Source organism: Mustela putorius, unplaced genomic scaffold (genome assembly GCF_011764305.1).
Source record: "Mustela putorius furo isolate JIRA1106 unplaced genomic scaffold, ASM1176430v1.1 tig00000430_pilon_pilon_pilon, whole genome shotgun sequence".
NCBI lineage: Eukaryota > Metazoa > Chordata > Mammalia > Carnivora > Mustelidae > Mustela > Mustela putorius.
The window spans coordinates 22471254-22485888 of NW_025421377.1; the positions used below are offsets into that span (position 1 = coordinate 22471254).

At 32.0% G+C, this 14635-nt stretch overlaps 1 protein-coding gene across 6 annotated transcripts in view; it reads right to left on the reverse strand.

Moving 5' to 3' along the window:
- Positions 1-14635, reverse strand: part of ANKRD17 (ankyrin repeat domain 17) — a 163121-nt gene that overhangs the window by 91744 nt on the left and 56742 nt on the right. The window contains exon 1 of one of the 6 annotated variants that reach the window (XM_004766292.3): positions 6621-6638. The exons of the other annotated variants lie outside the window; for them this stretch is intronic. Within the exon in view, the coding sequence (XP_004766349.1) occupies positions 6621-6623 (3 nt within the window). The 5' untranslated portion in view covers positions 6624-6638. Of the gene's footprint in view, positions 1-6620; positions 6639-14635 lie in introns of those variants that run through there. 6 annotated transcript variants of the gene reach the window in all.

Here is a 14635-nt window from a genome sequence, read left to right on the forward strand (position 1 = left end):
GCTGTGACACCAAAAAACCTCCAAACATTGCCAAATGTACCCTCAGAGGAAAAACAGAAACAAACAAAAAGACCCTGGAGGTTGATAATTTGAGAACCACAAAGTTAAATAGGAAAAAACACAACTAAAATATGGGAAATGTTTGTTTGTTTGTTTTTTAAGAGAGAAAACAAAAGGAAAGAAAAGCTCTAAATTAAAGAGACACCAGAGACATGATTAGCAAAATAATATAGACCTTATAAGAAATTTTCAAGATAAGTGAAGTAATCTGAATATGCACTGGGTATTAGACAGTCTAAAAGAATTATTCCGGTTAGGTAAGAAAATGCTCTTATTTATTTATTTATTTTTAAAATTTATTTGACAGACAGAGATCACAAGTAGGCAGAGAGGCAGGCAGAGAGAGAGGAGGAAGCTGGCTCCCTGCTGAGCAGAGAGCTCTATGTGGGGCTTGATCCTAGGACCCTGGGATCATGACTTGAGCTGAAGGCAGAGGCTTTAATCCACTGAGCCACCCAGGTGCCCCATAAATGCTCTTATCTTTAGAGATGCACACTGCCATATATAAAAATAGAGTCAGAAAACTGCTATATAATATTTCCGGAAAACAAAGTTGTGTGGCAAATTCTTGATAATGCTGAATCTGCGAAAAAGATTTATAGTGGCTTTATCATACTTGCCTCTATTCTTATGTGCAAGTTAAATTGTTTTGGTTTTGAAAGATTAACGGTGTTATTTTACTTTGGAGGTTGCTTTTCTTTTAAAATATTATTACTTAACAGTAATACTATTTATTTAAATTAACAAAGTAATTAAATATCTTTTTTACTTTCTTTCCAAAATAAACTTAACACAACCACTCAACAATGAAAATCAAGGTCTTTTAACAAAGGTCAATACTGAAGGAATTTGTTTATGTCATTAATGGTACTCCCAGTCCTTCTATAGTAAAACAAAAAGTCATATAAAAATTTGGAAATATAGGGCCATGTGGACGAATTGTGAACACCAGAGTTACATTTCAAACTAACTTCCGTCAAAATAGATAAATTATCAATGTTATATTAGAGAAGAGCAGTTCATCTTGTAATAAACTGGCATTTAGGGCGCCTGAGTGGCTCAGTTGGTTATGTCTGCCTTCAGCTAAGGTCATGATCCTCGGCTCCTGGGATGGAGTCCACCAACAGGCACCTTGCTTAGAGGGGAGCCTGCCTCTCCTTCTGCCTGCTGCTCCCCTTGCTTGTACTCTGTCTCTTTCTGCCAAATAAAATCTTTAAAAAACTAAAAATAAAAAATAAACTGGCATTTATTTCAAAGGATAAAGAAATTTTTATTAACTAGACACCATATATACAAGTTCCATTCAATTTAACAAATACACCCCCAATTACATATAATATGCAAAATGCAGTAGGGCAGCCAAAGGAGAAATAAAATATGTAAATGATTTTATTATAATCAATGCCTTCGACAAATATACAATACGGAAAAATGCAACTCTATGTGCAAAGAACTAACTATACCGAAGATTAAAAACACTACTAAGTAGACACTAATATAGGGACTTTACAGAGAGAAAGGAAAAAACAATTCTGAATGAGAATGGTAAAAAGAATAGTGCTTCAGAAAGATCGGGCCTTTCAATATTGTACCCAGTTCAGAATTTATATGGTAGCTTATTGAAGGATTAAAGTATTAAGATAATCAATTTTCTAAAAATATTTATTTTTTTATTTGAGAGAGAGGAACAGAGAACAGGGGTTGGGGGGAAGGAGAGTCTCAAGCAGATTCCATGCTGAGCGTAGAGACCAACACAGACCTGATCTCAAGATCCTAAGATCACGACCTGTACTAAAACCAAGAGTGGGACACTTAACCAACAGTGCCACCCAAGCATCCCAAATAAGCAATTGTTTAAAAAGATAATTAGAGATCATGTGAAAGATGGTTTTGTATAGATGTGACAACAGAAACAAGGAAACCTATTTATAACTTACTTCAATATACCAAATGAAAGATTATGGGAGGCGGGGATAGGAAAAGGTCAGTTTTTGAGGATAAACGTACGTTAAAATATGAAATGCCAGCAACTCCAGAGTTTGGACTTCTTGACCTTTAACACTCCACATCCTCCCATCCCCTCTCTAGCCACCAATTACTGCTCTTGTTCAGGAAACTACCCTGTCCATTTTCATTCAATTTAGAGCAGGTAGTCTAAATTTCAAGTTAATAATCTATATTCCAAGAAAGATAATCTAGATCTTGATTATATTAAAACATCTTTTAAATAACAAAGAAGTCTCACACTTGCTCCAGGAAAACACAGTATCTTCAATCCAAAACTCACCATACTTAAAATCTGAAGAGCTCTTAATCAAGTCAATGCAGAAAAATTCCTCCTAAACAACATTTATGGCCATTGTGTATGATTTTTACTTATAGTAAATGTTAGTGTTTAATTTTTATGACCAATTTTGTCATTTCAATGACAGTGGATTTTAAGAACACAGATCATAACTGATACCATTTCACCTACCAAAAATAAAGACTCATTAGAACAACCTGACTTGAGGTCATCATCATGGACTGAATTACACGATAACTCAAGTGTTGTCGCTTTTTCAGTGATATGCAGAACAGGCTATGTAAAACCTAATTCAAAGAAACAATTGTTTCTTCTCTTCTGTACCCGACCCTAAAACCTAATAAAAATTTCTTTGATCTGTATTTTTTGAAGTCTTAAATAGGGTAAACTTCAGGTAAAATACAACAATTTTTAAAGAAATATATTTGATGTAGTTTTTCCGTACCATTAATATAAAATCTTCAGTATGGTCACTGGACACTGATCTATGTATACGCTAAAATAAAACAGCATAAAATAAACCACTTAAAGTCCTTATTGTAAAAAGAGTATCAATTAATAATATGACTCATTATGGTGCCAATATCCTGAGATTCAAGTAAATAAACTAAAGTGAACCTAACTAAAAGTAAGTTTAGCTTTCAAAAAAATCTATGCATTAAGAAAACACTGATTTATTCTATATCATTTCATTCATACCCATCTACCCATCTAATAAAATTTTAGTTAAGATCTAGAAATGTGTTAAGAACTAGTGATATAATAGTTAACACAGCACTGTTCTCACAGAGCTAAAACATAACTTTTTCTTAAGCTTCAAAGTACTTACCTGCTACACCTCAGTATGAAATTATAAATCAATATGAAATTCTTAACATTAATTGTAAATTTTATAAAGTGAACCAATTATGAATATTTAAAGTAAGTAAAATTGTATAGAATTCTCAAATCTAAAGTTTGTAAGAGGTTTTTCTGTCATAGAATTAAAGCCACAGATTTTTAAAAATTTGCCCCAACTCTAAATATCAATAGTATGATGCAATTTAATTATTAATTTAACCTGTCTCTGGTATTTATCATTATTCATCAATTATCATAAAAACTGGCTCAGAATGAAATGACCCTTATTGCTTTAAAAATGCATATACAGAAATACACTCATTCTCAGATATAGACACACACAGTCATAACCTGGTGGAATTTGAGCACTCCAAGGATATTTTAAGTGTAGTAAGTTTATAAGGCGAATGGTTATTAACAGAATTAAAAATCAGATTGATATCAGAGTCCTAAATATAACCCAAGATGCTATAAATCAACACTGCAACTAAAAGTTCTAAAGTATAATTATTTTAAAAGTAAAATTCTAAACTGTAGAATAAAATAATTTTTAGATATGTAAGCAAACTGAAAATTTTAAAACCACAAATATTTCTGAATTTAGAGTTTGAATCCAAGAAAAGGACAACCTTGGGAATCATAACACTAAGCATTTGGAAAAGAAACCAATATAATACAAGCTAACTTATCATGTCGGGTAGTTGTTAATAAATAATTCCTTAAAGTTAGAAGAGTAAAAACGTATTATAACATAAACATATTACTAAAATATCAGTTAAGCCAAGACTGAATGATATAATGCCAAAAACCTATGTTCAGCAAAGAGAACAACTAGTTGAAGATACGGTTTAATTCAATTCAATGCCTGCTAAAAAAGAGAAATGAAACACATAGTTTTCAAAGTGGATAGTAAACAAAATAAAACTCAAATTCAGCTAAAGGCAAGGGGTGGCAGGTGGATGTGGAGGGAGCGAGGCTGGGCGGGTAGACAGCGACAGCAGGAAAAGACCTTTTCCACAATAACCTTCAATGTGAGGAAAAAGACCAAAGACCAAAAACCAAGTTAATATAAAAGCAAGTGGGAAAACTTTTCTTATTTGAAAAAATTGCACACAGATTAAGATTTGAAAAAAAGAAGAAAAACCCCTCAACTATATGCTATCATAAGAGAACTAAAATTTTTAGTCATAAGGCTAAAAGCATGAGAAAGAAAAACCAAAACATGAAAAAGCAAACCCAGTCAAGGGTACAATTATTATCAAATAACTCAAGGCAAAAAGCATTACAAAGAAAAAGGATATTTTATAATGGTAATAGATTTAATACACCAAAGCGTGTAACAGCCAGAGCATGTAATAGTCAAAATATAACATTGAAATATATATAAAGTAAATATACTTGAAATAAAAGCAGCTAGAAAATTCACACAACTTAGCAGGAAACTTTTTACATACCTATGTCAGAAAATGAGAGCAAGTAGATTATGCAAGGACATGGATGATTGAGAAATAGATTCCATAATGAACTATACTTACATATCATAGTGAAATGGAAATTAGTATATCATGAACACAGAATACAGTCTTTTATAGCAAATAAAAGCCTGACCAAAGAAAAATCTCAAATGATTAAAAAATATATAGAGGTTACATTCTTAGTCCATAAAGCTAAGTGAAACTAAAATTTAACAATAATACTCTACTTAGAAATTTAAAAAGAAAAGAAAAAAGCCTACTAATAAACTTTCAAAATACAGGGAAAATAAAAATTAAAATCAGTAAGCATATTATTTCTTATGGGATTTAGTCATAGCTGTCCATAAAGAAAAATTTAGATTTAAGATACATAAACTAAAAATCTTCAAAAATAAAATCCAAGTCGAAATGTATCAATATAATTTATGGTAGTAATAGAAATGAAGAAATTGAAAAGAGATTCAGAAGTAATTAGTAAGACTAGTAAGTGCTTCATGGATAGGTCTAGCATGAAGAGACAAGCCTTTGGTAAGCCTGATTACAGAAAATGAGAGGAAAAACAAAAACCATAAGGAGTTATTAAAATCAGAAAACTAAGCAAACCTATAAAGTTAAGAAATAGGGAAGTCTAAACAAAACAGATGATTTTCAAGAAAAAGAAATATAACAGAATATACCAATAGAGGAAATCTCAGGGATAGTCACTAAACTATCCCTTAGAAGGAACAGAGCATTATTATATTATTTACAAAGCCCAGAAAACAGATGGGAAAATTCCCTAGCTCATAAGCATAAATAACCCTAGTAGCAAACCTGAACAAGAATAGCAAAATAACTAAACAAAATAAAAAACAAATGAAACACATCATTAGAAAATTAAATTCAGAAGTTGTATAAAAAATATTATACAATACATACAAGAAAGGAGATAAAGGAAGTACTAAGAAATATAATTATTTGTACACACAGAAATAGTGACTTTCCCTTGCCTAGAATGCTTTTCCCAAAGCTTTCATTCTTCAGGTCTTAATTTGTATTTTACCTTCTCAGACAGTACTACCCAAGAAAATACTCTACTCATCTCTCTACCATACCACTAACTTTATTTCTGCTATAATTTTAGCAGTACTATCACAGCCTAAAATTATCTTGTTTTTGGGTATCTGTTTATTATCTCTCTTCTCCAATTAAAGACAAGAACCATTCAGATTTACACTATCACCAGTGTGTGGCAAAGTTCCTGGTACAATGCAATATCCAAATAAATACTTGCTGAATAAATGTTAAAAATGAAAAAATCATAACCAGTAGTAGGTAGATGTATTAGGCAATTCATGACATTAAAATTTAGAAGTAAAAAGAATATGTATCATCTCAAAAAGAACACATAATAAACACAATATTCATTACCATGAAAATACTTAAGTCAAGAAGGAAATTTCTGTTCCATCCAGATAACATGCACCACCAGAAATCTAAACCACGTGTAAAATGTAAAAGTTTAAAAATTAGGATGCCATCAGGAAAAGAAGCTCAAAACAGAGCTAGTAGTGAACAGATTTGGAAGCCTAACCAATGCAATGTGACCAGGAAAAAAACAAACAAAAAATCCCCTAGAAATAGAATACTGAAAAAAGGAAACAACAAATGCTATCATTTGCAGAATGCATAATCATCCTTCTGGAAATTTCAAGAGAATCCAATGCAAACCAAGTAAATGATAAGATCGACAAACAAAAATCAATAGATTTCCTATATATTAGCAATAACCAATTGAAAACAACATGTAAACTGGAGGAAAGATGTAATTCACAGTAACAATGAAAACTACAAATACCTAGGAATAAACCTAACAAGAAAAGTCTAAGACCTACATGAAAAAACCATAAAAACTTTACTAAAGGACATAAAAGAACACCTGAAGAAATGGAGAGGCATACCATGTTCCTGGATGGGAAGAGTCAATAGTGTAAAGATGTCAATTCTCCCCAAATTAATCTGTAAATTCAATGCACTTCCAATCAAAATCCCAAAGGGATTTTTAATGGAACTTGACATGTTGATTCTAAAGTTCATCTGGAAGAGAAAATACACAGAAATTGCCAAAATTTTTTTGAAAAAGACAATGGGGAGGGGTACCCTATCAGATGTTAAATGTAAAATGAAAATAATTAAAACAATAGAGTATTAGATCCAGAAAACACATATTTTGGACTTTTAAAATGATAAAGAGGTAGTATTTCAAGTCAGTGGGGGGAAAAAAGACATTGTTCAATAAATTATTTTGGGAGAATGGTTAGGAAACTGGAAAAAACAGGTCCTTACCACAGGGGGGGAATATATATAGATACATACATACATACATACATACATATACACACACACACACATATATATATATATATATATACACATATATATATATATAAAATTCCAGATGAATTAAAATCTATTAGAAACATACATAAAACTAAAGACCTCACAGGAAAAAAAATATGAGACTAAACTAATATAAGAAGGCTTTTCTGGAAAGACACAAAACCTAGAAGCTAGGAAAGAAAAGAGTGAAAGATTTTGACAATATAAAAATGAAAAATCTAAAGATTCTCTAAAGTAAGAATAGTGACAGATTAAGAAGAAATATTATAAAATATGATGTATATATTATAAACAGAATAATAAAGAAATCCTAAAATCTCAGTAAGAAAAAGATAAACCCTACAATGGATAAAATTGTATAAGTAGGCAATTTATGGAAGAAATAACAAATGACCAGTAAATATGCTAAATTTCATTGGGATTCGGGTAAATACAAATTAAAATGTGGCATTTTTCATCTATTGACAGATAATGTCTAGTGTTTTGGAGGATAATTTGACAGGATGTATAATCAGTATTTAAAAATGCAATTTTCCTTTTAAGAATTTAGTTTATAGAAACACTTGGTACATATAAGCAAAAAAATATGTACAAGGATGTCACAGTATTGACTATAACAGAAAAAACTATAAGTAATACATATGCCCATCAACAGAATGGTTAAATAAATTACACTATGAAACAGTAAATACCTATCTGCAGAATAAAGCAGATCTAGATAAAACATTCTATACCACAACTATCTAATGCCCTCACTAATTACCTTCATGAAACTTATCAATAGTAACATTTTCCCTAAATTTGTTTATTATCTTCTTATTTGAATATCAGTTGCTTGGGTAAGGACCATATTTTTCCCTTGCTAGCCTTAAATATTAAGTACTTAAAAATATTTACTGAGTGAATGAATAAACGATATTGATCCAGAAAGATACCCAAATTATATGAGAGAAAAACACAAGCCCAGAAAAGCAAACATGGTATGTATCCTTTTAAGATGATTTTAAAACCAAAATGCATGCATTGCACAAGGATACAAATAAAAAAATTTCCAGATGTCGAAACCCAAGTTGTTAACAGTGGTAACTGAAGAGCGAAATGAATTTTACCTTTTTATTTGTCTGTACCCTACTATATAGCTTACCTTGAGAGAAAAAAGACCACACAGTTTCTTACCGTGTGATTTTAGCAAATAATTAAGGGGTGGGGGGGAGACCCTTCAGACCTTTAAAGAAAATATCAGGAATAATCTAACCATTTCCATGTTTTTTTTCTTTTTCTTTTTTTAGATTTTATTTATTTATTTGACAGAGACACAGTGAGAGAGGGAATACAAGCAGGGGAGTGGGAGAGCCCGATGTGGGGCTTAATCCCAGGACCCCGGGATCATGCCCTGAGCTGATGCTGAGGTAGATGCTTAATGACTGAGCCCCCCCGCCCCCCCCATATTTCTAACAAAAATTCCAAAAGAGCTATCACAACAATTTGTATTATTTTTAGATACATAGATTTAATTTGTTGGTATATGTAATTCAGTTTTTAGTATGCATATGCAACCTAACTATTTTTAAATGAATGAAAAAAGTCCTGGCAAAATAAAGTCATAGTAAATTTCAGTTAAAGTAACTGCCTATTTTTCAAGAGAAGCAAGATAAAAAAAATATTATATTTTCTTCCTTCAATCTTTTTTCTTCTCTATAAAATTAAGTTTTTTTGGAAAGTCAGGCTTATTGAAGTATAATTTTGAATAAAAATCACCTTTTTAGTTGTACAAATCTATGAATTTTGAAAATTCATAGTTTTGTCATTACCACCACAATCAAGATAATTATTTCTTATCACTGAGAAATTTCTATTGTCGCTTTGCAGGCAATTCCCTATCACTACCCTCTGCTACTAGCAACCATGACGTTTTCTGTTACTTTCAGATTTTTTTTTCTCAAAATGAAATGGAATCATCCAGACTTCCAACTGCAACTTTCACAAATGCATAATGCCTTTAAGATTCACTGATGCTACAGCATGCTTCGGTAGTTCATTCCTTTTTATTACTAGATAGTACTTCATCATATGGATGTACTGCAATTTGTTGAGCTAATCATCAGTTAATGAATATTTGAATACAAAACTTTATGTGAGCATGTTCTAATTTCCCTTGGGTGAATACATGAGAAGGATATGCCGTATGACAACTGTATATTTAAATCTATAAGAAACTGACAGACTTTTCCAAATTACAGTAGCATCTTGCTTTCCTACTGCAGTGTATGTTCTGGTTCCTTCGCCTTCTCACTGGTATTCAGTATCAGCAGTTTTTTCCTTTCTTTTATTCCTCCTCTCTATTCTAATAGGATAGAATCACATTGTGATTTTATTCTGCAATTCCTTAATGGCTGAGGGTATGGAGCATCTTTCCCTCTGCTTATTCGACATCAGTGAATTTCTTCAATAAAGGATCTGTTAAGAACATTTTCCCCATTTTCTGTTCAGTTGTTGTTCCCTCATTATTGAGCTGTGAAAATTCTTAACATATTCTGAACATAAATCCTTTATCAGATATACAGTCTACAAATATTTTCTGCAAGCTGATGGCTTGTCTCTTCAGTATATTCTGAAGAATAAACCTTTTTAAATTTGATGTAATCCAAATTACAATTTTTTCTTTTATGTTTGATTTTTTGTGCCCTATCTAAAATAGTTTTGCCTAACCCAAGGTCACAGATTTTCATTAGTGAATAATTAGAGAACATTATGTTCTCTTTCAGAAATTTTATTGTTTCAACTTTTATACCTAGGCTTATGATCCAATTCAAGTCAATTTCTCTATAAAGTAGAAAGTATAAAGACATGAGTTGAAGATCCTTCCATAAGAAGACATCCATATGTTTCAGCACCACTCATTGAAAAAAAACATTTTTCTTTATTGAGAAAAGGTGTGTTGGCACCTTTGTCAAAAATCAATTCCTAACACAGAGATCTTCTCCAGATTCTATTCTGTTCTACTAATTGATGTGTCTATCCTTTCATCAATACACTGTCTTGGTTAAGACAACTTTGTAGTTGTCTTAAATCTCGAAATCCTTCAACTTTGTTCTTTTCAAAGTTGTTCTGACTACTCACTCTAGAGTCTTTTCTATATAGTTATCAGACACAGCTGTCAACTTCTACCAAAAACAAAAACAAAATCCAAAAGGCCCTGATAGGATTTTGATTGAGATTATCCTGAATTCTACAGGCCATTCTGGGATAAGAGGGATGGGATTTACATCTAAAAAGTACTGAATCTTCAAAATGATGAATATACTATATTTTCATTTATTTACATTATCTTCAATTTTCTCATGAACGTTTTGTAGTTTACAGCTTACAAATTATATACTTATATCCTTAAGTGTTGCACGTTTTTATTTTAATTGATGTTTTAAATTTTCATTTTGAAATGTTCATTCTTAATATACAGAAATATGAGACCTTGCTAAACTCAGGACTAACATCTAGCCTAATTCTATAATTTTTTTATTATTCTCTATTAAATGTGTTCTTAACTGCATTCTAGGGACCTAAACCTTTCCTCTTTCATTCAGTCCATATGTTCTCCTATGGATCATTTTTTCCTGTCTGGCTCACAATTAAATGTGCCCATCATCTCAAGTATTTACTTTTTTCTTTCTTTGGTTTTTGTGTTTTTCTAAGTATTTTCTGATCAGGCCCTTCTGGAGATTCTCTTTCTTGGCCAACTCATTCAAATAATGGTCATGTTCCCTCCATTCCACCTTCAGCTTTTTATTTAACCTATACACCAGGGTAACATCATCTATAAACACAAGTTTTAGCTACGACTTGTTCTACTGATCATTTTGAAATATTTTTCTCTACAAAACAGACTTCTCTGCTCAGCTTCAGTTCTGAATTATCTAAACTGCTGATATTTCTTTCCCAATGTGCTATCGATATATTAAGCCCATCTTAAAATATTATCCTTCTTTTTCTTTTCCCCATCTCCAGGAAAATAGAGTTCTTCTTCTTCCAGGGGTTTGTTCTCAGAGGAAAGTACAGAGCCTTGCCTTTTTGTCTTGATCTTCTCATTGCTTCCACTGATCAAAGATAATACTCTACAGAGGGCAGCAAAGCAGGAAATTTCTAATAGACTGTCATTACCCAAATAAACAATTGTGCCCTATCCTAAATTTCATATAGGTAAATTATATATAGAGAGAAATTATATATATATGTGTGTATATATATATATATATATATATATAATTTATATAGAGAGAGTCAGATTTCTAAAGTATTCCAATACTCTTTAAAATATAAATAAGATCTTATCATTTTTTTGTCTAAAACTGTACACGGCTCCCATTTCACTTAAATCGGCTCCAAAGTCTTTACGAAGTCTCAAGATGGCAAAGATTATTGTTTTAGTCACTTATGTAACCCAAACTCCAAGAACAGGATAGGTACTCAAAATATTTGCTAAATGAGTAACATCAAGGTTGGGTAAAATCCAACAAAAAAGAACATTCTTGACACACCAAATAGTAGTAAGCACGAATAACATTAGAATAGTAGTAGACCTGCTCACTGGTAGTTGAGTATGTAAGTACAATACTTGACAAATTTCAGTAATTACCAAAACAGATAACTGCTATCTATTATAACAAATACTTTTCTCTACCTGCTAATTTTATCTGAGTCTAAGGAGAATATATAAAATTCACATGCCAACCTTTTTCAAGCAAAGAGAAGTAACAAGATTAAAAATGTATTCCTGGTTTTCAATCTAAACATCAGATGTCATTATAAAGAAATCTTTTAAAGGCCACTTTTTGGGGGGTGGGGCAAGGAGAGAAGGGGAAAGAAAGAGAGAGAGAATCTTAAACAGACTCCACCTCCATCGAGGACCCTGACGTGGGGCTTGATCTCACAACGCTGAGATCATGACCTGAGCCAAGAGTTGGACATTTAAACAACTATGTCACCCAAGAGTCCCTAAAGGCCACTTAAAAAAAAAAACTATCAGTAAATGATTTCACTATGGAGGTCAAAAACAGACAACTACACAGAAGAAAACTGAAAACCCCAAGTGTCTTAAAGGTACAGGTTTCTGTGGCTTGAGATATGATCATCATATATAGCTGTGATAGTATGTTATATTACCCATCTTAAATTAAAGGGAAGATGTGCTTTGGAAAACTATGTTAATGACCCAAAACACTGATTTAGTGTTAAAGACATTAATGTCAAAGGTATATATGAAGAATCAGAATAAAAGTATTTTATAAAATGTTAGAATGGACAAGAAGCAGTATTTCTCAAAATTACTTTATAAAGTAGTAGATATTTAAGTAGTTCCTCTATATCCTAATGTTTATATTTAAGTAGCTATTTTAGTAGATTCCATGCTTATCTAGCACCTGACCTCAAGAACCATTTCTAAGGACTGAAATATATTAAGAGTCTTCCATAACTAAGTTTGTGGGGAGTTTTTGGCATAGCCAGATAAAACACTCACATTATTCAAATCGCCTCTGGAAATCATACTGTTCCTTGCAAGCTATCATTAAGAAACTCTGAATTTGGTATAATTTTACAAGCATAAATAAAATCACAATTATGAAAATACATGCCCAAGGAAATTCATCATAACTTGCCCTGTCTTGGTTTCCCCACTGAAATCTTTTTAATTCACTGATTCTGTTGTCTGCACACAGACAAGAAGCAGAAGGCACGTGGTTTGAGTCAGTGTTTCCACGAAAGACTTGTTTTCATCCTAGGGATAGGATTATTTTACAGCTAATTTAAGCAAATATGAAATTTAAATATCTTAAATGACAAAGATTAAAGAATATCATTCACATTACTAAAAGAATCTTCATGAGGAACTGTTTAGCTAATTAATTTAGACACATGAGTCTCAATGGTAAGATCAGTAACTCCTGCTTGGTAGGGTTTATGTCTGCGTCTAGGTCTATGTCATCTCTGTTTTCACCACAGCACTTTATACATCATAGGTCATATATAAATGCTGGTAAAAACTAACATAAAAAGCACATTTTATTTCCTGTACTTAAAATGTTTGAAAGAAATTAATATTCAATTTTCAGAAGGAAACCTAAAAACATTCTCTTGACTCAAATGTTCTGTTTGCTGCTTATGTAGAACTCAAGATGTATTATGAGTAGCACCCTTTGAGCCCCCAACTCCCCCCCAATTAAGTATAAATTAAGCAGCTCTGAAACACTTATTAGATCTTGTGCTGCTAATGCATCCCATCTACAGCAAGATTTCTTATAGCAGAAGGTCGAAAAGCAGATACTATGCAAACACCACTCAAGGCTTATATTCCTATAGTCATAAAGTGAATACAGTTTACCTTATGTCATGTTTATAGCAACAGAGACAGTTGTGTTATAATGCAACAAATGCTTCCTGACAAACCTCACATCCTGCAAGTGGCACATTAAAATAACATGGCTCAGGCAAAAATAGAACTGGGGACATTTCAAAACTTATGCAACAGTCATCAAAACATTACGAAAAATAACTATTAGAATAAAAATACTAGCTTACTAAAAAGACATATTAACTTTCCACGAATAAGAAATTACTACAGTAGGGGTGCCTGGGTGGATCAGTTGGTTAAACGATTGCCTGCAGCTCAGGGCATGATCCCAGGGTCCTGAGATCCAGCCCTGCGCTGGGCTCCCTGCCCGGAAGGAAGTCTGCTTCTCTCTCTCCCACTCCCCCTGCTTGTGTTCCCTCTCTCGCTGTCTCTGTCAAATAAATAAATAAAATCTTTTTTTTTTTTTTTTTAAGAAATTACTACAGTAAAAATGTCATAACTTTAAAAAGAGGAGAACCCTGTAACAAGTATTTTCAAGAGAGAACTATCAGCCAAACTAAGCTAAGGCAAAGAAATTCAAGTCAATGAGCATCTCATTAAACACATTATTTACTGTTTGACTTGATGTATTCAACTGTGACTGCATACTTGCCATTCAGCATCTGTTACCTAGTGATACAAAACCCCAAAATATTGGGAAAAACCTGTACGAACCAATGTAAATTCAGAGTTATATTGCCATCATTTCCCTAACTTAAGAGTATCCATATATATAAGCTAAATCAAAACATTTTTGAAACATTAGGGAAAAAAGTATAAACTAGTAGTATCCCAAATGAACTGAACATATGGGTATTCTATATACCTACTAATTGTATATAGGCATATGTTTGATAGAAACATTCAACGGGGAACAGTTTTACTAAAATATCACCAATTTTAATCGATTACCTCGTCATGATAACAAAATAATATCAATTATCATTTAATTAGCAGTAAAAATATATGTCTATATACTAAAACCCTTAAATTACCCAAACAGATCATTTACTTTAGTTTCTCACAGCAAATGAAAAATCACATTTGGTACACTGCTAATGTAAATCAAAACAAATTAACTGAATGGCCATCTACTGATGGCTTAAAGACTTAGATTATTTATGGATAGCTCCACTTAACATTCAAAAACTCAAGAATTCCTATGAAATGTGGCTAAGTTGTCTACATGGT